The following is a 23114-nucleotide window of genomic DNA, read 5'->3' as shown; positions in this document are numbered from 1 at the left end:
TTCACTTAGTATGATGATCTCCAGGTCCATCCATGTTGCTGCAAATGGCATTATTCCATTCTTTTTTTCTGGCTGAGTAATTAATATTCCATATATATATATATGTGTGTGTGTGTGTGTGTGTGTGTGTGTATGTGTGTATACATATATACACATACACACACACACTACATCTTCTTTATCCAATCATTTGTCGATGGCTAGACACTCTTCAGTATCATTCCCAAGGACCAAAGCTCATTAAATTGCAGATTCTAAGCCTTGCACTCTCCCTCTTCTCACCAGCGCTGGTGAGAGCTGGGGTAGAGCACGGAAAGTAGGAGGGCACACGAAAAGCAACTGTAAAACTGAGGGGAGATTCTTTTAACACTACCATTAAGATGAAAAACCCAGTATTCAAAAGAGTGTGAGGCTTGTGTAAAAAGCAAGTGACCTAAATTTGAAAAGAAGATACTGTGCCCAATTTCTCTGTGTGTCTTCAGGCTAGTTAATAAATGTTCTTAACCATAGTCAGTGCCTATTAAGTACTTTTGGATAAAAATAAATAAGGATGGCTTATATATGATTGAGTTGTAATGGATTTTTATGTAAAGCTAGGAATGCTTGGGGGGTGCTCTGCTGAAAATCAACTACTCTTTTCTCACAAATCGACCTGGGATTACAGGCCCCCTCTCGGGAGACCAGGAGTGTGGTCTGAGAGGGCTGGGTTTTAGTTTCACAGAAAGAGCTTGAAGGGAACTTAGAGGTCGTTTGCCCTGACTTCTAGGCTTAGCTCCTGGGTTTTATTCTGGGTAGAGTGGAGCAACTGGCTTTACAAATGGGGACTCTGGTTACTCATCTTTCGAAAAACCTCCAATCTACCCCTATCCTCCCATTTTCCAACACAGAATATGTAGCCCAGAGAGGGTAAGTGACTTGCCCAAGGTCACACAGCTATTTGGAGGCAGAGCCAGTCTGAGTCCAGGTCTCCTGAGCACCAGTCCTGAGTCTTTCCCACCTGCCTCTCTGCCATGTCCCCTTGGGCTTAGCTATGCCTATGGTCCCCTCATCTCTCCGAATGTCACTGGAGGTGCAGAAAGCTGAGTCTACAGTGAATTACAATGACTTATACATTTTATCCTAATAAATCATTTGGTTCCAAACCTTCAGCTGTAATCCAAATGAGTGGACTTATCCACCTCCCCCATGGTGTGGCCCTGCCTCAGACAGCGCCAAACCTCTCATCTCCCCTGCCCCTAGCATCTTGCCCAGCCTCCTTTGCATGGCATTCTGATGGCTGTCAATGTGACCAAACTCACTGCACGTTCTCACCTTTGGTCTCAGCTCATACTATTCCTCTTGCCTGTGGTGGGGGCCTTTTTCCTCCCCTGGAGTTGCCTCTCTTTTCAGTGCTCAGTGTGTGCTCCACCTGCCATGAAGGCAGCTCTGACTACCTGGGCTCTTGGTCATCTCTCTGCTCTGATCTGCACACTCCATGCGAGCCACTCACTGGGTTCTAAGCATTGGGCTCTGTTTTGTTATGAGTCTCATCTGTCTAGCCAGATTTTAAGAGACTTGAAGGCAAGGTCTTATTGCTTATGGCTCTGTATCTACAGGGCCTTGCTCAATAGACCATTGTGGAGAAGAAGAAGACCACTGAATGGGCTTGGTGGATGGAGGCAGCAAGCTGAAGCCAAGTGGAGGAAGAAAGGAGGAGGGGAAGGGAGAGGGGGGGAGATGGAGAACGTGGAGAGAGGGCTGAGAGGATACAGGAGGGTGGAGAGGGAGGGTGGCTCTTATGAGAACTGTGTTGCCCCAAATTCACATATTGAAGTCCTAACCTTCAGGATGGGACTGTATTCGGAGACAGGATCTTTAAAGAGGTAACAGAGTTAAAATGAAGTCTTTAGGGTGGATTGTAATCTAATTCACACATGTCCTCATAAAAAGAGGCAATTAGGACACAGATACACACGGAGGGAAGAGGATGTGAAGACACAGGGAGAAGAAGACACAGCCAAGAAGAGGGGCCTCAGAAGAAACCAACGCTGCAGCACCTTGATCCGGGACTTCTGGGCTCCAGAATTGTGAGAAAACAAATGTCTGTTGTCGAATTGACCTTGTCTGTAGTGTTTTGTTATGGCAGCCCGGGTGAACTAAAACACAATGGCAGAGGGAAGGTGGAGGAGAGAGGATGTGGACGAGGGATGGGGGAGAGAGATGGAGGAGGAGGAGGATGGTGGAGAGGGAGGAAAAAGGAGGCAGAAAAAAGGAAAAAGGTAAGAGGAGAGAAGCGGACCTTACTGCTCTTCAGTCCTGGAGTGACTACTGGGTTCAAAGGAAAATACATACACCAAAAACGGTGGAAATTGCACCCTCATGATCATACAGCTGTTCATAGTTTTGAGTTAATCGTTTCTGCTAAGATCTTTTTTCTCTTGGCAAGCAATATTATTTTTTATACTGTTGACAATCAAAATTTCATAGCCACTTAAAGATTATATGCCAGTCTCTACAAAGTATATAATAGCTTCCTGCATTTAATCAAAGTTGCCTAGCAACTAATTAGTTTTCCCACCATGCTTTGCATGATCCGATGTAATAGTCAGTATCTTAGTAGGAAGGTAGGCGATATCCGATACTGCCTAAGAGTAGGTTCCTGACCTCTGAACCACAAGGGCTTATTTCCAAAATGCAGAAAATAAGTTAGACTAACAGTCATCCTTAATTCTTTGGAAGCAAACTCGGGTTCCTCGTTTCAAATTAGGTTTTGAGGAGAATGTGTAATAATTAGGGGAAACACTCCACAAAGCAAAGTGAGAATGCCTTACCAAACTACAATTGTGAGTGTGGGGAGGTTTGGGATATTTAATCCTTAATTTTACATTATTATTGAGCACACTCTCACACTTAACGTGTCCAGCAGCAGGCCAGGTGGCACTGAGATTACAATGCTTTTGTCACCAGTGACGTCGTGGGAAGCCAATCAGGAATGCACAAAGCAGCCCATCTCTCATTTGTGTGTAGGACACTTACAAACTGCACACTTGGACATCACCTGTCCTTCTGTGGCCACACGATCCCTGAGAGAGTAAGATTTGGGGAGGAAAGTTGGGAGAGCTCTTGCTGCTCTGGACTTGTCCCAGGTACGGAGTGAGAACTGAGTCAAGAACAGTCTCTCCTCGAAATTGGTGCAGCCACTATGGAAAACAGTATGGAGATTCCTCAAAGGATTAAGAAGAGAACGGCCATATGATCCAGAAGTCCCACTTCTGAGTATACATCCAAAGGAAATGAAAATAAGATCTCAAACAGATCTTCACTCCCATGTTTATTGCAGCATTATTCACAATAGCTAAGATACGGAAATAACCTAAGTGTCCATCAACAGATGAATGGAAGAAGATGTAGTAAGATGTGGAATATATATACATAATAGCACATTACTCTGCCAAGAGAAAGAAGGAAATCATGCCATTGGAGACAACACGGATGGACCTTGAAAGCATTATGCTACGTGAAATGAGTCAGACAGAGAAAGACAAATACTGTATGATCTCTTTTACATGTGACTCTAAAAAAGCCAAATTTGTAGAAACAGAGAGCAAAATGGTGGTTGCCAAGGACTGGGAGGTGGGGAAAATGGAGAGGTGTTGATCAAAGGGTGCAGATTTCCAGTTAGAAGATAAAAGGTTCTGGGGACCCAAAGGAGAGATGGTGATTACAGTTAACAATGCTATATTATATATTTGAAAATTGTTAGGAGAGTAAGTCCTAAATATTCTAACCACAAAAAGAAATGGTAATTGTGTGACATGATGGAGGTGTTAACTAACACTATGGTGGTAATCATTTTGCAATATGTTAAGTGTATCAAGTCAAAATGCTGTATACTTTAAACTTATACAATGTTATATGTCAATTATATCTCAATAAAGCTGAGTGGGGTGGGGGAAGAACAGACTCTCTCACAGCCATGCCAGCCCTGGTAAAGCTGTTAACTGGCAGCTTTTCTCTCTGCCACTGGTGCCCCTGATTTATACTCATCCCGCAAGTGTACAGTGATGCCGTCTTGCTCTGCCAGATGTCCAGGATCCTTGTATCCCCTCTTTCTTCCTCCTCCTATCAGAATCTGCACTTAGCCATCACTTTAAGGATCCAAGGCTGATTGATCAAGATCGTGGTAGGCCTTAAATGCCAGGATGGGGATTCTGGGCTTTACTCAGGAGTTGGGGTGGGATGAGGGGAGGCACTGAAAGATCCTGGTATGCGGTGTTTGAAGAACATTCATCTGACAGTGATGCGCTGGATAAAATCATGGGGCACGTGGCAATGACGTGACTGTGTGAAAAAAAGAGACTGGACGTAAAAGACGCTGTTGTGAGAGCACCAGTGGGACTTGGCCGCTGACTGGGCATGATACGGGGAGGGGCGGGAGTGAGTCAAAGGGGACAGCACAAAGTGAAGAGCATTAACTAAGACCTGATGGGGATGCGATATGAAATAAGCCAGACACAATCTCATATGATTCCACTTATATGAAACATCTGGAATGGGCAAATTCATAGAGACAGAAAGCAGAAGTTACCAAGGGCAGGGAGTGGGCAGGGAGTGGGCAGGAGTGAGGATGTATTGCCTAAGAGGCATAGAGTGTCTGTTCTGGATGATGATGAATTTCTGAATGTATTTCATGCCACTTAAGTGTACACTTTAAAATGGTTAAATGGTAAATTTTGTGTTACGTGTATTTTACCACAATAGTGAAAAAGAAAGGACAGGGAACGGGGGGAAGAGCTGGTTGGAGGAAGAAGTGAGGTTTTGTTTTAAGCATGGTAAAGGTGAGACTTACATGCTTGTCAATTCCAAGCATCAATATCCTGTGGAGAGAGAAAGACAGGGGACTGGAACGTGGGCAATTTTTTTAATAGTTTGACACTAGTGAAAAAGACACTGGTAAAAACACTAATAAATCTAAATAGATACTGGCTTACAAAATAATCTAGGGAGGATATAGCTCAAGGGGTAGAGCTCATGCTTAGCATGCACAAGGTCCTGGGTTCAATCCCCAGTACCTTCTCTAAAATAAATAAATAAATAAGCCTAATTACCTAACCCCACCCCAAAATATATATAATAAAAAATAATGTCTAATTCAGAGCAATTTATGAACAATATGAAATTAAAGTTCCAGATGAAAATGATTTGGAAGATGAGATGGGCAAATCAGAATGAACATCTGTAAAGGTCTTGTATCGTTCAGAAGGCAGATAAAGATACCAAATGAATGACATTTTCAAAATCTAAGGGCTACCTCCTTAATAAAAGAAATAGAATGCATAAGTTCCAAGTCAGTAGAAGAAAACTTAGGGTGGGGGGAAGCAAACTAATTCAATCTAAAAGGAGGAGAAAGGAGAAAGAAGGCAAAAAAGGAAAGACACAGTTAAGAGGAAACAGAAAATGAAATAGCAGAAGAAAGTCCAAGTACGGCAGTAGTCACAATAGATGGAAACGGATCAAACTCATTATTAAAGGACATAGACTATCAGATTGAGTGGGGGGGAAGAAAGATCAGCTATTTATTTACAAGAAATACACATAAAACAAAGCAACATAAACAAGTTTAAAATGAAGAGCTAGAAAAAGATACACCAGGAAAACATTAACCCAAGCTAGTTTTGATATATTAATATGGCAGAAAACAAAATAGTATAGAGATAAAGAAATACTTCAAATAGTAAGATCAATCCACACATAAGTCAATCATATGCTAGGAGGCAGCAAGATAGCCTCAAAATACATGGAGTAAACGTCAGACCTATGAGAAACTAACAAAGCCATTGTCTTATTGAAAAACTTTTAGCTCAATCAGGGAAAATCTAGAACAGGCATCAGATATTTACGTGGCACAATTAACAACATATAACAATCTATACGCTCAGTGAGAACACATTTTTTTTAAAGCACACAAGGAGCATTAATAAAAAGTCACTATGTAGGGAACAAAATAATTTTTAATTATTAATAAATAATAATTTTATTAAATATTAAATATTAATGTTAATAAATATTAATAAAAATTAAATACTAATATTAAATATTAAAAATAAAATTTTAATAAATTAAAAATAATTGATAAGATGCTCTGACCAAAATGAAATTAAATTAGAAACAAAGAAAAAGACCGTTAACAGGTAGCTCATTGGTTAAGGAGAAACTCATAATAGAAATAAAAATAAAATTACTCCACAACAAAACTTGCTGAATGCAGCTAAATGGTTTATCCAAAATCAAAAAGACTGAAAACAAATGAGCTAAATACTGAACTCAAGAAGCTAGAACATAAAAAGCCAAAGAAGAAAACAAAATAAGTAGAGATGAATGAAACCACAAAAAAAATCAATAAAGAGAATAACAACCAAAACAAATCTCATTCTTTGAAGTTTAACAAAATAGACAAACCTCCAGTAAGAGGACCACAAAGGAGAGAGAGAGAGAGAGAAGGCATAAATATGCAATATTAAAAATGAAAGAGACTCAGGCATAGAAAACAAATTTATGGTTACCAGAGGGGGAAAGGGGTGGGAAGGGATAAATTGGGAGTTCAGGATTTGCAGATACTGACTACTATATATAAAACAGATAAACAACACGTTTCTCCTGTACAGCACAGGGAACTGTATTCAGTATCTTGCAGTAACCCATAATGAAAAAGAACATGAAAAGGAATATATGTATGTATACTATGACTGAAACATTGAAACATTATGCTGTACACCAGAAATTGACACAACATTGTCAACTGACTACACTTCAATAAAAACAAAACAAAACAAAACAAAACAAAACAAAAAAACAAAAACAAAAAACAAACCAAAAGCTTTAGTTGCAGAAATGAGAACAAACCGAAAAGGGAGACAGTAGTGGGGAAGGTGACGAGATTCTGTAGATCAAATAGTGAGATGCTTTTATGAGATATAATTGACATACGCCATTGTGTAAGTTCAAGGTATATAATGCAATGATCCAGGACACTTATCTATTACAAAATGATTTTTAAAAATGAAAAAGAGAACATATACAGTAGGTTTCTGAAACTTATAGGAGAACACTAGGAGTAATTTTATGTCAATAAATTTGAAAACCTAGATGAACTGGGTAATTTTCTAAAATACATATTACCAAAATGAACTCAATCAAGAGTATTAAACACAAGCAGATGTTTACACAAACTGAATGATAGTTTTTAAAACTCCTCCTTCTGGCACCCCCTAATCATCATCTCACTAGTCACCTTAAAATATGTACTAGGCATAAACTACTTTATAGATAAGTTTTAACAAACATTCAAAGAGGAGAATTCCTGTCTCACCTAAACTGTTGCCGCGATGGCAGAGCAGGTGAGGAAGGCGGTGCTGGTCACGCTCTCCCAGCAGCCTGTGGCTGACCCGCCTGCAGGGGGGTGAAGTGGGTGGTCTGGGCTGGTGTGAGAAACAACTGCAGACTGACCTTGAGAGTTGTGGAACCAACAGGATTTAAATGCCAAATTTTGTTTTACAAAAATCACTTAATGAGGTTTATGTATTTGATATCAAAATAAGACCAGGTCAGTACAAGGAAGATAAAATTATAAAACAATCACCTGTAAACAGTGGTGTTAAATCATGTGACTAGCTCTGCCAGAGAGGAGGCGTTATTTCCATTTTCTTGCTGAGAGAAGAGACGGTAGGTAACTTAGTGCCCCCTGCTCACGGTGGAGCTGGATTCAGTCTGTTTACTGTGCCGTTTTCTCTAGTCCCTCCAGGAGCGGGACTAGAGGGCTCAGGTCCCCTTTCCTCTAGCCTTCAGCGACTAAGGGGATTTCTGACGACCCCTGGCTGGGGGAGCAGAACTCACCAGGATGGGCTCCACCAGCCTCCCCTCCGGCATGACTGAGCGGTTCATCTTGGCGATGCGCTCCAGCGTGGCCAGGGCAGCCTGGGTGTTCCCAGTGGAGACGTTGAACCGAGCAGATTCAGGAATAAACTGGACACAGACAACAAAAGACGTAAGAGTTGCAACTTCTGTGAACCCCAGGGATACAGCTCTTACGGCTCCTTATGCTACACTGTCCCAGAATCCGGAGATGGGGAAGGATGTAGCAAACTTTAAGGCAACAATATAGCTGGGGTAATCCTGTAATCAAAGTGGGATAAAGATGGTTGCCTTCTCCCCAGCCTGGTCCTCTTAGATGACGGTGGACTGATACTGAGCTTCGCACCTGTTTGGCCCAACCCACTTAACACAGTGAAATCCTTACATCCAGTCTGTAAACAGCCACTGCCCAGTCACCCAGCATCTCCACTGCTGCGTCTCCCGGTCCTCCCCAGGAACCCCCAGCCCCTCCTGCAGTGCAACAGCGAGGGTGACCACGGTAGGGCCTGTAGAGGCCTTCAACTCACTGATGGTTGAATATTTTGACCACACTCAGAAAGCACCTCAGCCCTCCACTGACGCTGGGACCTTGAGAATCAGCTTGGATGGCTCCCTGCCTCTTGTGCCTCACCCTCGTCAAGACCCGGGGTTCTTCCTCAGTAAAAATCTCCCCCAGCAGCACCCTCCTCCCCATCCCCCAGCCAGTGGGCAGTTCAGGTCCTCCTCGTCCCCCACTGGGATTATTCTGGCAAATTCTAACTGCTTTTCTGATCTTTTCCATCTTCCCATCTGCCCAGCCCCAACAGAGCCATGTACCAACTCCCCGCACATAACCCCTTCCACTCCCCCAGTGCCCCTGGCCCTCAAGGTCCTTGGAATCTGGACACAGGCCTGTCTTTCCAGCTGGCTTCCCACCAGCACCCTACTCCAGCCATTCTGGCGTACCTGCTCCCCCGCAAAGAGAATGCACTTTCACACTTTCATACTGGGCTGGTGCATTAACCGTGCCAAACAGCCTTTCCTCATAAGCTGACTGAGACAGATACTTAAATAAAGGAAAGAAGTGGACATGAGAAAGATGTCTGTGGGGGCAGGAAGGCCACCGGGTCAGCTGGAGGGGAGGACACGAAGGAGACCCCGGAGCTTGGTCACCTTGAAGGCCATGATGAGGATGATGCCAGGGATGGAGGCGATGCGGATGAGCCAGCGCCACCCGATGGTGGGGATGACCACAGAGGCCAGGCCAATGATAAGCAGGGAGCCTGCCAGCCAGAAAACCTGGGGGGAGAGGCAAGGTTCACGTCCTCCCATCCAATGTGCTCCCCGCCTCTCTGGGGACCGCCCTGCCCAGCGTTGTAATTGTAAGAGGGTGAGATGGGAGCGAGGCTTTGATCGAGGAGCAGATGGTTCCTGTTCTACCCCCAGCACGACCTCCAGGACCTGGATGAACTGGGAAGTCACCTCACTTCTCGGCTGGTCTGTCAGTGGGAGACTCAGAGGGACAGGGGGTCTACAATGTCTTTCTAAAGTTTAAAATATCTGGGACCCAAGACATTGACTTTTTTTCTTGAATAAACACTACATTCACTGGTTCGTAACTCAAGGTACAAAAGAGAGCTCTGTGAACAGACCCGTTTCCTATATCCTTCCACAGCTGTTCTAAACATGTACAAGCTAATAAGGGCAACTTGTGTTCTTTGTTCACAAATGGTAACACAGTATAAACATTTCTCAACACTGCTTTTTGTACTGAAAAATTTCTCTTGGAGATCATTTTGTATCAACAAATAGCATGGCAGCCACCTATGACCAGGCCTCACGGGAGTTGGGAATTAGAACAATTTTGAGTGCTATCCTGTGCATTATTTCCCTGTTGGAAGATGAGGAGTAGACAGTAGCTCCATTCCACCTCACAGAGGTGGATAGAAGATAATGTAATAAAAGATCCTTTAGGGAACTAATTAAGCAGTGACTATTTCATCACCAAAGATTTCTATTATTTAAAAAAAAGATTATTTCAAAAAGTGATGAGGGCTTTAAAAAAAAAAAGAGTAATGTGATAGAGAGTGATTTGAGTGAATGTTGTATTTGAGGAGCCTGTAGGATATCAGGTAATTGGCCACCAGGGTCTGAATTCCAAGGAGGTGCTCTTGCCTGGAGATAAAGGTTTTGGGGGTGATAGGCACATAGAAAGCTAAAACCATTGGAGTCATCAATCAGATGACCCAAGGAGAAGACACAAGCAGGAAGTGTGACAAACAGTAATAGGTGGAAGGGAGAATGTTCACTGATGAGCTTGAATGGGATTATGTTCATTAAATAACATGAGTGTAAAATCCAACCACTAACTCTTCAAAGTGTGGGCATTCATCTGAACAAAGATCAGAAGAAGAAACCTGGGAGGAATCTAAAGAATTAGCATTTGGTGTTTGTTAGGTCCTTTCGGATATTTTTGTTGCCTAAATTTAGTATCAGAAAAATTAAAAAACAAATTTTACAATAGATGCCTCCTGCTTTAACTATTGCCAAATATAGAATGCTTCGGTGGGAAGAGTCATCAGCTTCCTGGGCCCTCTGAAGCCAGGGCTTTTGGATAACAGTGGCATCAAAGGTGGTACAAGGGTGTCTAGGTCGATGTAGCTTCTGGATCCAGAACCTCTAGTCGGTGGCCAGCAGGGGTCTGAGGAGGGCGTGGGGCAGCCCCGTCTTCTCACCTGGATAAATGGCTCAGCTGGGAGGAAGCTATTATGGGAGTTCCCACAGGCGTGGGCCAGTCGTGGACTTGCAGGCTCTAGGAAGGGGGACTGTAACGGGGCTGGTAGCTCCAGGAGAGAAACGTTCACCCCAGATGCATCCCTGAGCTTCTGTCATTGCAGCGAAACCAGCCAGCAGAATGTGTCCTGGTTACTGAGGAAGAGGTTACTGTGTTCTAAACGCTGCTGCTGGATGACAGAAGTCCTGGCTCGGAAAACCTTGCAATTAGACCGCTGGTGTCCAGCATTCCTAATGCTCTTCAGTTGGTACCAAGTAATAGGCAGTGTGTGCATCAAAGAACAATCAACCGGCCAGAAGAAACACCATGTACCGCATATCCTATAGGATCAGAAGTCTGGGGAGAATTTTGCCTTACCTGAGACAAGGGGAGAATATAGCCTCGATATTTTGTAGGCAAAAATTCAGTCTTTATGATTAACCTAAACAGGAAGGGGGGAAATACAATTTTGTTTTTATAAAACCAAACAGATTTTTTAAAACGTCATAATTTTTCTTGTCATAGGGATAAAGAATTCAAAAACATGATATTCATCATTGTAAAGTAATAAGAAATATGTGTGCTGGTTTCTGCCCTGGTTTCTGCTAATGTTCGGCCTTTGACCCCAGGTCTTGACACAGAGTTCTTGAAAACCTTGGGATTTCCTGGTTGACAGGAGCATCCTTTATTCTAACGAGGTGGTACATGATGAGCTCCTGGGTGGGGGGTGGTCTAAAGAAACCAAGCCATGACTAGCATCTTGGAAATTTCAGCTCTATCCCCCTCCTCTGGAGAGAAGAGAGGGGCTGGAAAATGAGTTAATAATCAATCATGCCTACGTGAGGAAGCCTCCAGAAAAATTCCTAACGTAGAGGGTTCTGAGAGCTTCCAGGCTGGTGAACACAGTTATGTGCCAGGAGGGTGGTGCACCCCAAACTCCACAGGGACAAATGCTCCCGCTCTTGGGACCCTTCTAGCCCTTGTCTTGTATGTGTCTCCTCATCTGGTTGTTTATCTGTGTCCTTTATTTTTAAATTTTATTTGTTTATTTTTTAATCAGTCTTTCTTTGGGGGGGAGGTAATTAGGTTTTTATTTGATTTATTTATTTTAATGGAGGCACTGGGGATTGAATCCAGGACCTTGTGCAGGCTAAGCGTACATGCTACCACTGAGCTAATCCCTCCTCGAACCTGTGTCCTTTAAAATATCCTTTGTAATAAATCTGCAGTAAGTACGCCCCTTTCCTAGGTTCTGTGAGCCACTCTAGCGAAGTGCGGAATTTGAGGAGGAGTTTGTGAGAACATCTAATCTGTAACAAGTCAGAAGTTGGGGGTAACCTGGTGCCTGTGGCTGGTACCTGAAGTCGGGGAGTCTTGTGGGACTGAGCCCTAAATCTGTGGGGTCCGTGCTAACCCAGTGAGGGTCTGAATCGAATGCAATTACAGGGCATTCAGCTGGCGTTGGAGCATTGGTTGGTGTGTAAAAAACCCACACGTTTGGTGTCAGAAGTATCATTAGAAGTATTGGGTGAGTATGTAAAGAAAAACAGAAGAGTTTATCCTACACAGACACTAGAATAGAATTATTAACCCATCTTTGAAAACAGTAAAAAATTAAATGCTAAATGCTCTTCTGTTTAATTTTTATTCCCAAAACTATTTTAAACTTTCTGCCTTTTAGGAGATACTAGCCTTATTTCTTTTGCCAAGAGAAACATTGGCAAAATGTTTTGCCAGGCCTGATTCCCTTTTCTAAAACATACATGGGAAATTAAAATACACCCAAGAGACGGTGAATATAGTTTCCCAAACTGATGATGACAGTCAAAGCACAGGTTTCTAATTAAGTATGTATTAATTTTGTGAATGGCAGAATAAACGGAATCATATCCCATCCGTTTTCTGATTGCTCTTCTCTGTTGCAGTTATGAACCAGGGTTTGGAGTTTTAACATATTTATTGAGCTACTTCCTAAGGGATGTTTTAAAATTCTGCCTAACATCTACTCCTGTAGGGCTCCAAAGCTCAGAGTGATGCTTAACTCATGCCTTAGGGAAGAACAATTTTTCCCTAACACATTAGGGTAATAATTAGGTGCTTTAACATCTCCTAATATATTCTAAGGGTAACTTGCTCCAAGGCGCCCAGGAGAGAATAGCTCGAGGGGCCTTGTTCATTTAAGGGAGGCTCCCAAGTTGCTGAACATTTAGCATAACTTCCCCGCCTGGGCACAGTGAGCCGTCACACACGCATTCCAGGGCAGAGGAAAGACAAGCAGCGTAGCTATTTCAACACATCTCACCTGTTTACAAATTCACTTTGACAGAATCTTAAATTACGAGGCAACGGCCCTTTAAAATGGTTATTCCTGAATGTTACAGGTGCTTATGGCCAAACTAAATTCTTCCAGAAATTCTCAAGAAATGAATGGATTGGGTTTGGGTTGACATTTTTGTGACCTACCTTATGGGACATTTTTGGTTAGCATTAAGTCTAACAAAATATTATTTATCTAAAAAATGTTTATCAGCCTTAGGAACAAAAAAGTTAACACCTGCTCAATCTAGCACTCTGCTGGCCTCACTCTTAAACATCGTTGTGATGGGCAAAGAGCTCCCAGTGGAACAAGCAACCATTGCTGGAAAAAGGAAAAACCCAGAATTGATTAGCACAAATGAAGTCTATCAATTTGCAATTCATTAAGGCTCTTAGTCCCTGACCCACAGTGGATGTGTAAGTGTCTGCGGGTGTTCACATCTCCCCCGGGGACCCCTGGGTGAAGTCTTTACCCTTGTGCGTGGCCGGACACGCCACAGCCCACCATCGTCCGCAGGAAGACAAACCAGATGTACGAGGGGGAGAAAGAGGTCAGCAAGGAGAAGTAGGCTCCCCACAGGAACGAGATGAGCAAAATCTGAAGCAACAAAAGGAGACATTACCGGGACCTGACCCTCTGGGAGGTCGGGGAGAAAACACAACCTCTAACCTCTAATTTCATCCAGACGTTTGTTTCTCTATAGACCGCATCTTTCGTGGGCTCATTAATTTCCCCCCATCATCAGATAATATAGTTCATACCATTTTACTGCCTGAAAGTCCAGATGCTCTGAGCTTAGACCATTCTTCAAAATTCCCCCATGGCTTCCATCCTCACAGACGGCAGGAACCCGAACTTGTAAATCAGATACAAAAACCTGCCCTCCCTGCTCACAGCACTGTCAGGAGCACAGCGGAGCCTTGTGTTGGAATGAGTATAAGGAGAAAGTTTAAGGGATTTGCTTTTTCTCCAATTACAAGAATAATGCAAGTTGATAGTAGAAAGAATGGAAAAAAGAAAAGAAAAAGAAATAAAAATATTTAAATCACCTTTGATTCTCCAACCCACAGAAAATACTATTAATGTGGTTTTTATCCTATTTTCACTGACTATAAGGGAAAATCTATTTTTATTAGCTGCAAAATAGTCCACTGCCAAGACATACTATAATACATGTAATGTAATGCATAAGCCTTTCCCCTGTTGTTGAATGGTGAGCTGGTGTAACATTTTCTATTAAAATTACCTGTGATGCTGTCTGTGGATAAATCTTTGTGGTTCTCTGATGATCTAAACAGGGTAGATTTCTGGAAGGTGAATATCAGATAAGGAGAATGAATATTCTCAAGCTTCTTGGTTTATGCTGCCAAACTGATTATCAGAAAAATTATATCAATTGTACGTGAAGGTGTCTAGATATTTGCAGGTTTCTTTAAGGAAAAGAAAATTTTTTTCTGGATTTGAAGTTTTATATGGCCTCGATAACAAAAAGGTGATATCTTGCTATGCAATTTTGTTTCTGATAACTCCTGTGATTGAACATTTTTCAGGGTTTCTTGACCATTTATATGTCTCCTTTTGTAAAATGCCTTCTTGTGCTCTCCACATTTTTTTGAGATCCCTGTGCTTTCATACTAATTTATAAGAGTCTATGATATTTATTTTGTGCACTCAAAACGTGCAGTCGGGTCTATCGATGTTTTCCTTTGGGAATTCTTCCTTAGACTTTATGCCTAGAGCGGTCTTGCTCACCAGAAATCAGACAAGAAGAGAAGAGAGACCTGGGTTTGCAATCAGAAGACATACGTTTATGTCTTACTGTTGAATCTCAATAGGTGTGTGACATGGAGCCAGTGGCTTAGTTTCAAAGCTATCCCCAAGTTAACTCATGTGAAACTGCGTATGTTTCTACGTGCAAATTGCCACATTCTATCTGCTATGTTCTGACTATTCTCATCCATCAACTGCACACCTTGGACTACGGGGACCACTATGGGGACGAGAATCTTGGGAAAAGGTGAGAAAGCAAGAAGATAGCCTGGAATTCAGGCATGTGATGTCAAAGAAGGACTTTTCCTTACTTCCTAACTTGGGTATTGATAGAGAAATGTCCCTTAAAGAAAAGCAGTGGTGACATCACCACAAAAGGACACACAAGAGAAAATTCCAAATCATCCTTTGAGGCCAACCTACCTTCCAACGGCCATATCTGTCAGCCAAGACGCCAAAGAGGATGCTGAAAACCATGTAGCCAAAAAACACCATCTGGAGGCGGGGCGAGAAGTCATCCTGTAAGCAGTACTTCTATAATGCGCTAGTTCACTGCGCTAAGCAGTCGTCCATCTGAGCTAGAAGAAGGCTGGAAACGTGCAAGGGCTGGAGGCTGAAGAACAGGTCTTCACCAAACTCTCCCCTGACTCCTGTTTAATACATTCAGGGCTTCAGAGGTTGGAGATTGCCACACCTGGAGTCACTGACACGAGGGGTCCATGGAGCAGGTCAGCGCTTTGCCTCTGATCCAAGAGGATAGCTCTGGCCTCCTTCTCAGATGTATAATTGTGACTTTCCATTTGAATAAGAAAACCCTCAAACTCTATTCATTCATGCTCTGCCTTATTCCTCACACAAGCTGAGACTTCTAAACTCAGCCTTCCTTTGTTATTATAGAGAAACATAACTGTCAGCAAACACCAAAACCAATCGTTCATTTAAAAACATTCTTTGTCACTAATACCTACCTACTTCTTTTCCTTACTCGTTCTCACAATAGCTTTTCCTGTCATAATAAAATTCAAGAACTTGGATTTGCTACCAGCAGTTTAACTCAGCCTGAGGTGCAACCTGGTGTCTATGCCTTTAGGTGACTTATTTTTCTGCCTTCAGCAGTTCCAAGCTTTACCTACTATCCTTTCTAATAAGATCCGTGACTGACTGCTTCCAGGGTAATCAAGGGAAAGATGCCGCTGGCATCTCTGACATTCTCAATGAAAAAGTTCAGCTTCTCTCCGCTGCCTGCTTTGCTTTTTCTTTTTTTCCCTTACTCTTCATAAGGAAGACTCAAAACCGTATATTCCACAGGGAACTAGACCAAAAAAATCATATCTACACTTGAACAACAAAAGCCTCTGTTCCCTCTAGGATAGGACTGGAGGCGGGAAAGCCCATGTTTTCTAAGTGCCAAGCCTGGCCAGATGCTGCACCGTAATGAGTCTGGTCGGTCCTCAGCAGAGTGGTGAAAATCAGGACAGCGTGACACTTTTGCATAAATCCAAACGTGTGAGCTATGAAGGGCTCTTTTTTCCAGAATGACTTTCTTTCTGATTATTGGTATTGACATGTCCTTTTTTTTTTGAAAGATGATGGTAGTTGGAGGCAAGATTTTCTGCCTTTTTCTCTTGTTGGGCTGTTAAAATTTTCCTTCTACCCTTCTACAATCGTTGGCTGGTCTAAAAATTAAGTTGATTTAAGACAGATTAACAAGAGAAAAGCAAAGTTAGTTTTGCATGTACAGGAATCCCATAAAAATATAGGACCCAAGGCCAAGTTGGACAGTTGTGGCTTACATGCCCTCTTGAGCTAAGGAAGAGGAGAGGGGCCTGGGGCTTCAAAGGGGAGGCGGGTCATTCACAGGACAGTAGGAGGCGCATGTCTGGTAACGAGATGTTTGCCCGGCCATACAGATGGGTCATTCAGATGAAAGTTGTCTCTGGCAATAACTCTCCGAGCCGGGCCCCCTATCTGAATTCTTTTAGGTAATTAAGGGAAATGTAAGAGTTTTTCTTGAGTCTGTTGGGTCCTGATTGCCTTCAGCTCAAAAGAATCCACTGCCAAAGTGACCTATTCAGGGGAGTGGGGGATCATCACATATTCTGCTTCCTTTTACTCTCCTCCTAATGTCTAATATATATATTTTTAATGTCAATTCTATGCCAGCCACTGGAATTTTTTTAAAAGTCGTATCAGTTGGTGAATCCCAAACCTTGGGTCCCCCTGAATATAAGCAGTTTCTACTGTGGAACCTGAAATTATCAAAATTCCTCCATGAAAGGAAAGGTGAACTCACATTTTTTTCTTTTTAATCAGATGTGAATCAAAGAAAGTAAAGACAAACTGTCTAGGGCAGGGAGGAAATTGGCTCTTAGGACTTAAAATATGTTTGTTTACTGAGATGCTGTGTTGCGTTAATCAGTTACAACTGGATTGAACTGAATTAGACGATTAATAAAAGTGAAAGACATAGTTGAATAAGATTAAATTTAAATTTTACTCTGTTCTCATACGTGACAGATTGGTATTCCTTCTGTTTTCTTTCTATTCAGTGTAAAAAAAAAAGACTTTCCTAAGGCTGAATTGTTTGCTATTAAGCCTGTCTAGAGAATAAATCTTGACTTCAAGCCTATGTGAAGCCCGAAGCTTATGAACTCTGATCCTGTCTGGGAGATCACATAGAGACGTGGATTAATCTCTCTCTCTACCCTCTCCCCTCCCACCCCCACACCTGGAGGGTCAGCTGCTTTCTACAGTATTTATTTTTAGTATCAAAATGGCCCTTGTTTCTGCTTATGCACCACGTGAAGTCTTGTTTCTTTGGCACCAACTCTCTTATTCACCAAAACTGAGGGACATAATTCATCCATAGTCCTTAAGGCCTTAAGTCCTCATGGCCAGATTGTCCAGAAAGTGGAGTTGGAGTTGGGGAATGGGAAGCCTGGGAGATGGTGGCAGTGTTGCCTCTTTGCTAAACCAGTCTGAGCCCCCTCCTGTTGGCAAGATTGTGGTCAGTGAGCCCAGGGGACAGTTGCCAAAGTCAGATGGGACTTACAGCCAGGATGACAGAGACTAAATGACAGGCAGGGGCAAGGAATTTGGAGCAGGAAGCGGTTACATCTTGGGTGAGTTGAATTACCTACAGAAAAGTCTCCCGAGCTGTGAGCCACCTGACAAGGGAAGTCACATTACTGCTGACATTAAGGAGCCTCTTTGGATACCATTAGGAACAACATAAATGCAACCCATGATGCTGTAAATACAGAAATCATACCATATAATACAGTTTCTGGGAGCAACAGATGCAAACACCACACCTGGATCACCAACATTCTCAGAAACGAAGGCGTGCTGACCTACAAACCAGCTGAGGTGTGGGGTGTGCCGTGGTTATAATTGCACGTAATGTTACAGCAGTCACCCTGAAGGCACAAGGATGGACAAGACGTGCTTTCAAAACTGTACGTATTTTATACGTAGATGAAAACAAAAACCAGCTGAGTCACTTAACCGCAAGCCCAGATAAGGTCTTTAGTCATTTTTATCTATACCTTCTCTCTCTTCTAAAAGTATTAGGAAAAACTTAAAAAAAAAAAAAAAAAAGGAACAAGTGCGACAAAATTCACAGAACTTTAAAGAAGGGAACAGAGCTAAGAGAATTAAGGCAGATTTATATATTTGCTGCCATGATGGGGCATAAACTCAGGCTCTAAACTTCCTGGCCTCCAAGACAGAAAATAACACAAGTGGAGGTATAATATACATCATCTCGGAGGAGAACACAGATCAGTGCCTCGGATGAGGGGGAGTTTTTCCTGGTACCCAATACGGGTGAGAACTCCCAGGTGAAATTTGGTTAAGGCAGTAGGTGAGAGGGTCGGGGCACCCCTTCCCCCACAGCCTTCTGCAGCAGGGGCTGCTCCCTGCCCACATCCCCCAGCGGGGTGGGAGTGCTGGGGTCTTACTCTCTCGCACAGCCTGACCCTCCTCCAAGGCCTCTGCCATCTGACTCTGTCACCCTCTCCTTTACTCGTCACCATCTACCTACCTCCCAGACGTTCCCCTCTTTCAGTGAGGAGTGGCACCTGGCTCAAGGGATCTCTCTGTATTAAGTCTTGCCTTCATGAAAACTGGCTTCAGCGCCCGAGTAAATCAGCACTTCCTTCCTCACCCTGTGTTTCTTTGACTCCTCGGCTGATGTGAGCACCTCAGTTGATGTTACCTCCTAAACACTTCCAAACTCCTTCCCACCTTCACACACTCTGCTCTTCGCCACCCCACAGCCTCCTAACTTATTCCAGCCTCTAAGCCTGCTCCTCTGGGTTCTTGGAAACTGAGCATGCCCTTAACGCCCTTCAACAGCTCCCCGTCATCCACATGCTGGCCTGGCCTCCAATGTTTCTAAGCATGAAGAGCCTCTTTCAAAATTAAAAAAAAAAAAAAAAAAAAAAGATTTAGCAGAGCTCTGCATGGTAGAAGGTGTACTTTAATGTTCATTTAATGAGTCATTCACATAATGACTATGAAGTCAGTGAGGTGTTCAGGTAAAATTGATTTTTGTTACACAAAACGATAATTTGAAATTCTGTCATACGTATTTGTGCCAACGACTTTTTGCTTGGAGGGCCTGTGTACTTTGCCCCAGGCTGGGGCACAGTGGCCTATAGTGGTCTCCAAAACGGAGTCCAAGCACAGACTCCAAGATGCTTCTGCCTCCTGCCCCACTGTCTCTGCCACCTGGTCTCCCTTGCTCCCTCTCCCTCACTTCTATTAAAGCAACATGGAACTGTTTGTGCTTCTCCCAATATACACGTGAACACACACATAAACACACACACACACACACACACAGGGTCTGCTGGCGATTAACTGGTGCTTAATAAATACCTCTTGAAAAAATAATGGGTAATATCCTTAAACCCACTTTGTAGCCAAACTTAGTGTCCAATTCATAAAGCTATTTATTCATAATGATCTTTGAGAAAAATTTAAGGCGTAACGTGTACAACTCATTGAGGGTGATTGGGTGACAAGTTAGGTCACTGTGGCCCAACTGAGAAGCCTGTTAGTGACCTGACGTGAACCATAACGAACCTACAGCTAAGCGTCACTTTCTCTGATTTGCATTTCTCTCTTCTGAGTTCTTGCCAGGGTCTAGAAAATAAGCAATTCAAGGTTATGCTTCCTGGAGAAGAGAAATGGGAGGAAGGACTCAAATGCTAGTTTGGGCCTGCAAACCCATGAGCTTAGGAAGCCAGCACACCGAGCAGTGAGGGATCCTGTGGTGCTCAGCCCTGCAGGACGGGGAAGGGGAGCAGGAGCCCCGGGTCCTCGGTTCATTCTCAGCACAGGAAGCAGGCACTCACCGTGGTCACTAGGGCCACCTGCCAGTTCTCCAGCTGCCATTCACAGCGGATGACAGGAGACACGACCGCTATCAACATGATCTCCATGGCCTCGGCAACCTGAAAGAAGGAGGGAAAACACCGCGTCGAAGTGCTAGGTTGTCCTCACTTCTTCCCACACCTGCCTGTCGTCATCCTCCTAGTCATAACCTCCACTTACCCTCCCCCACTGAAGGAGTACCTGTTAAATACCCACTCAGCACTGCCAGTCGGATAAAGAAGTCTAGAAGAACTTTGGCTTTCATGGATGTAAACAATTTGTGGTTTGAACAATCTGAGCGCATCCCTCAAGATTTACGACACGTGTTCCCTCATGATGACGCTGATCCGTGTTTTGGCATTTAACACTATGAGGGTGTCGTGTGGGGGCCAGTCACTTAGCGGGCAGGTGAACCTAGTCAACCACCAGCATCCACGTCAACCAGCATTGCTGTTTCATACACATCATCGTCAAGATTTCAGGGCAGACTCCTTGCAAATGGGTCCTTGAAAGAGCCCCTGATTTCAAGAAGCTGGGATGGGAAGACAAGACTTATGAAAGCTAGAAAACAAGCAACAAGTACAAAACAATATGAGTTCGTCATCAGGAAAGAGTGTCTACTCAGCAAAATTAGTGTAAGATGTGCTACTACATATTCAAACTTTCCATAGAAGGAAATGTCATCCTCTGTCTGTATCTTGCAATTCATTACAGGATGAGTTTACCTCCCAGAGAAAGGAAGCAGTAGATGCTAGAAAAGAATTGAAAGAATAGATAGAGACAGATGATAGAAATTCAAGTTCAGGATAATGAACAAGGAGGATTCAAAGATGGTTCTGAGGCTTTGTGCGCTGGAGGAAGAGGTGAACAATGATGTCATTGACTGAGACCAAAGGGCATGGATCAGGAGGGGAAAGGGGAAATTAAAGGGGGGAAAGATGAATTTGTTTGGGATACATTCTGTGGATAACAATAGGATATTTGTGCAGGTTATTGATCATGGTACTAGTCGTGTTTGTATACCTTGAAGGTCTGGGATTAAAAAGGCGTGGCTAATGTTAGCTAATCTGTGGGAATTTGAGGTATATCATAATGGCTTGTCTCCCCTTGCAGAGTATTACAGTCAAAATACCTGGCTTGTTTTAGTCCAAAAATCATCATGAGTAAGAGATAGCATGATGATCTCAGAAGACTGTTTGAATTATTAAAGTAATTAAAGTAATAAAGAGCAGTTAGGTCTATTAATATTCATCCGGGCTTCACTCCTCTAAAGGGTCTTAGGAGGAAATAAGCCAGTCAGGGATAAGGCCCAGCCCCACTCTGATATACTATCCTTAGGGGGAAGGACCAGCCAGAAGCTAGAGGGGCGGGCTTGGAGAAGCAGCACAGTCAGAGAAGATCTTAGAAGATCTTCAAGAAGTCCAGGACCCAAAAGTCCTAGTCATGGCTGAGTCTGCTATGCTGTGGTGATTCTATTACACACCCCAGATACATGAGGCATAGAAATCCAACTACCACTCCAGCCACCTCTGAGCAAGAGCCTGAACAGGCTGTGGCCAGGAGGCGTCAAACCCATCACTGTCAACACCACTACACTGATGAGAAGACCTGGTCCACCAAGCAGCCCATCCTGAAACCAGAGGAGGGGTTTGGTTATGACAACCAAATAAACGGTCCTCTCTTCAGTTGTGTGTGTGTATGGGGGAGGGAGGGAGAGGCCTGGTAAACAGCCCTTCCTAACTGGTGGACTGGGAAGAATTAAAGCAACCTGTTAAATGCTTAAAGATGAGAAGCCATTTTGCAACAACATCAAATGTAAATGTGTGACAGGCATACAGTCTCCATGGATGTGGGTCTAGAGACAGATACCTAGAGGTCACCAAGATAGAGATGGCAATTGTCCTTTGGAAAGGGGTACAGTGGCACTGTCTTTCTAATACAGGTGATAACTAACAGGGATGTACTACCTTTACATGGGTGCTTTGGTTGATTTGGCGGGCAAAGCACATCTATGTTTTCTTTTCACTTGTCAGAGGGCTATTATAGGAAAAAAAAAAAAAAAAAGACAGGCTTCCCAACATACTTGAAGGTGAAGGATGCAGAGAGTTTCTAACACCATTTAAACCACTGAGACCATAAAATGAAACATACTAGGAATCAAATATGCAAAAAAGAAGTGGAGATGTTCTGGCTGAAAGTAAAGGAGAGTTGATGATAAAATCCTAGCTGTTTATACCTACTTGTTCCTTGAAATATGGAAGATGAAAAATGTAGAGCCTAAGTGAGACCTTACTTTATAAAGGAATGTTCTACACTGTATTAGGACTAGGACGAGTCTTGCCTTTCTTTCTATACTCGACTGCACCCCAACAGTGCAAGGCTTTTGTGAGACGCATCAGAACTTGTCATATGCCACCTCCAGCTCGCCTCACTCTTCTTCTTAAACCATTCAGCTGAGCAGTGAGGGTCAGGGCTCTCTAGCGGTTACTTGTGGTCTCCTTAGCTGTCATTATCTCTGACCCTAAACCACTGTCGTCTCAGATTTTTCATTCTGTCTCATTATTGCTACCATCATACACAGGGGGCTCTTAACCTACTCTCACTCCACCTGCAAAAGCAGTGGTTTTGTGGTTCGTCCCACTGTGAGAGCCCTGGGACTGAGCTGTTGCCCCTCCTTCCTCAGAACAGCAGATGGTAAATAAAAAACCCTCATCAGTGCTGCTTAGAGGAGCTGGGACTCTGTAATCACAACAGGTGTCCAGGTGATTCTTACGCACAAAATGTTTGAGAACCGCGTGTCTAATGTGACTTAAAAGGCTACCACAGTCTTCTCCTCTCTTCCCAGTGTCTCAAGTTCAACTTAAAAAAAAAAAAACAAGGGTATTGAATTCCCAGAACATAGAACACAGATACTCATTTGCTCATAACCAAACACCTGCCAAAGGTGGAAGAAAATTATTTTTGGATTATTCACCCCACCCCTCAAGAGTTCCTGCTTCCTCT

General features: G+C 43.2%; 1 protein-coding gene across 9 annotated transcripts in view; it reads right to left on the bottom strand.

Moving 5' to 3' along the window:
* SVOPL (SVOP like) overlaps positions 1–23114 on the bottom strand; it is a 67469-nt gene that overhangs the window by 34444 nt on the left and 9911 nt on the right. For 6 of the 9 annotated variants that reach the window (XR_012508063.1, XM_074366962.1, XM_074366959.1 and 3 more), the window contains exons 4-9: positions 20093–20191; positions 15153–15224; positions 13432–13556; positions 11021–11084; positions 9043–9168; positions 7873–8001 (exon numbers count right to left, since the gene is read on the bottom strand). Coding sequence is in view for 8 of the 9 variants with exons in the window: in XM_074366962.1 (XP_074223063.1) it covers positions 7873–8001; positions 9043–9168; positions 11021–11084; positions 13432–13556; positions 15153–15224; positions 20093–20191 (615 nt within the window). In the remaining variant the exon portion in view is untranslated. Of the gene's footprint in view, positions 1–7872; positions 8002–9042; positions 9169–11020; positions 11085–13431; positions 13557–13720; positions 14069–14205; positions 14267–15152; positions 15225–20092; positions 20192–20312; positions 20673–23114 lie in introns of those variants that run through there. The other 3 variants (XM_074366964.1, XM_074366965.1, XM_074366966.1) reach the window with 3 other exon arrangements.

This window comes from Camelus bactrianus, chromosome 7 (genome assembly GCF_048773025.1).
Source record: "Camelus bactrianus isolate YW-2024 breed Bactrian camel chromosome 7, ASM4877302v1, whole genome shotgun sequence".
NCBI classification, from domain to species: Eukaryota; Metazoa; Chordata; class Mammalia; order Artiodactyla; family Camelidae; genus Camelus; species Camelus bactrianus.
The sequence above is the reverse complement of the archived record's forward strand: the minus strand, read 5'-3'. Positions and strand labels throughout refer to the sequence as shown.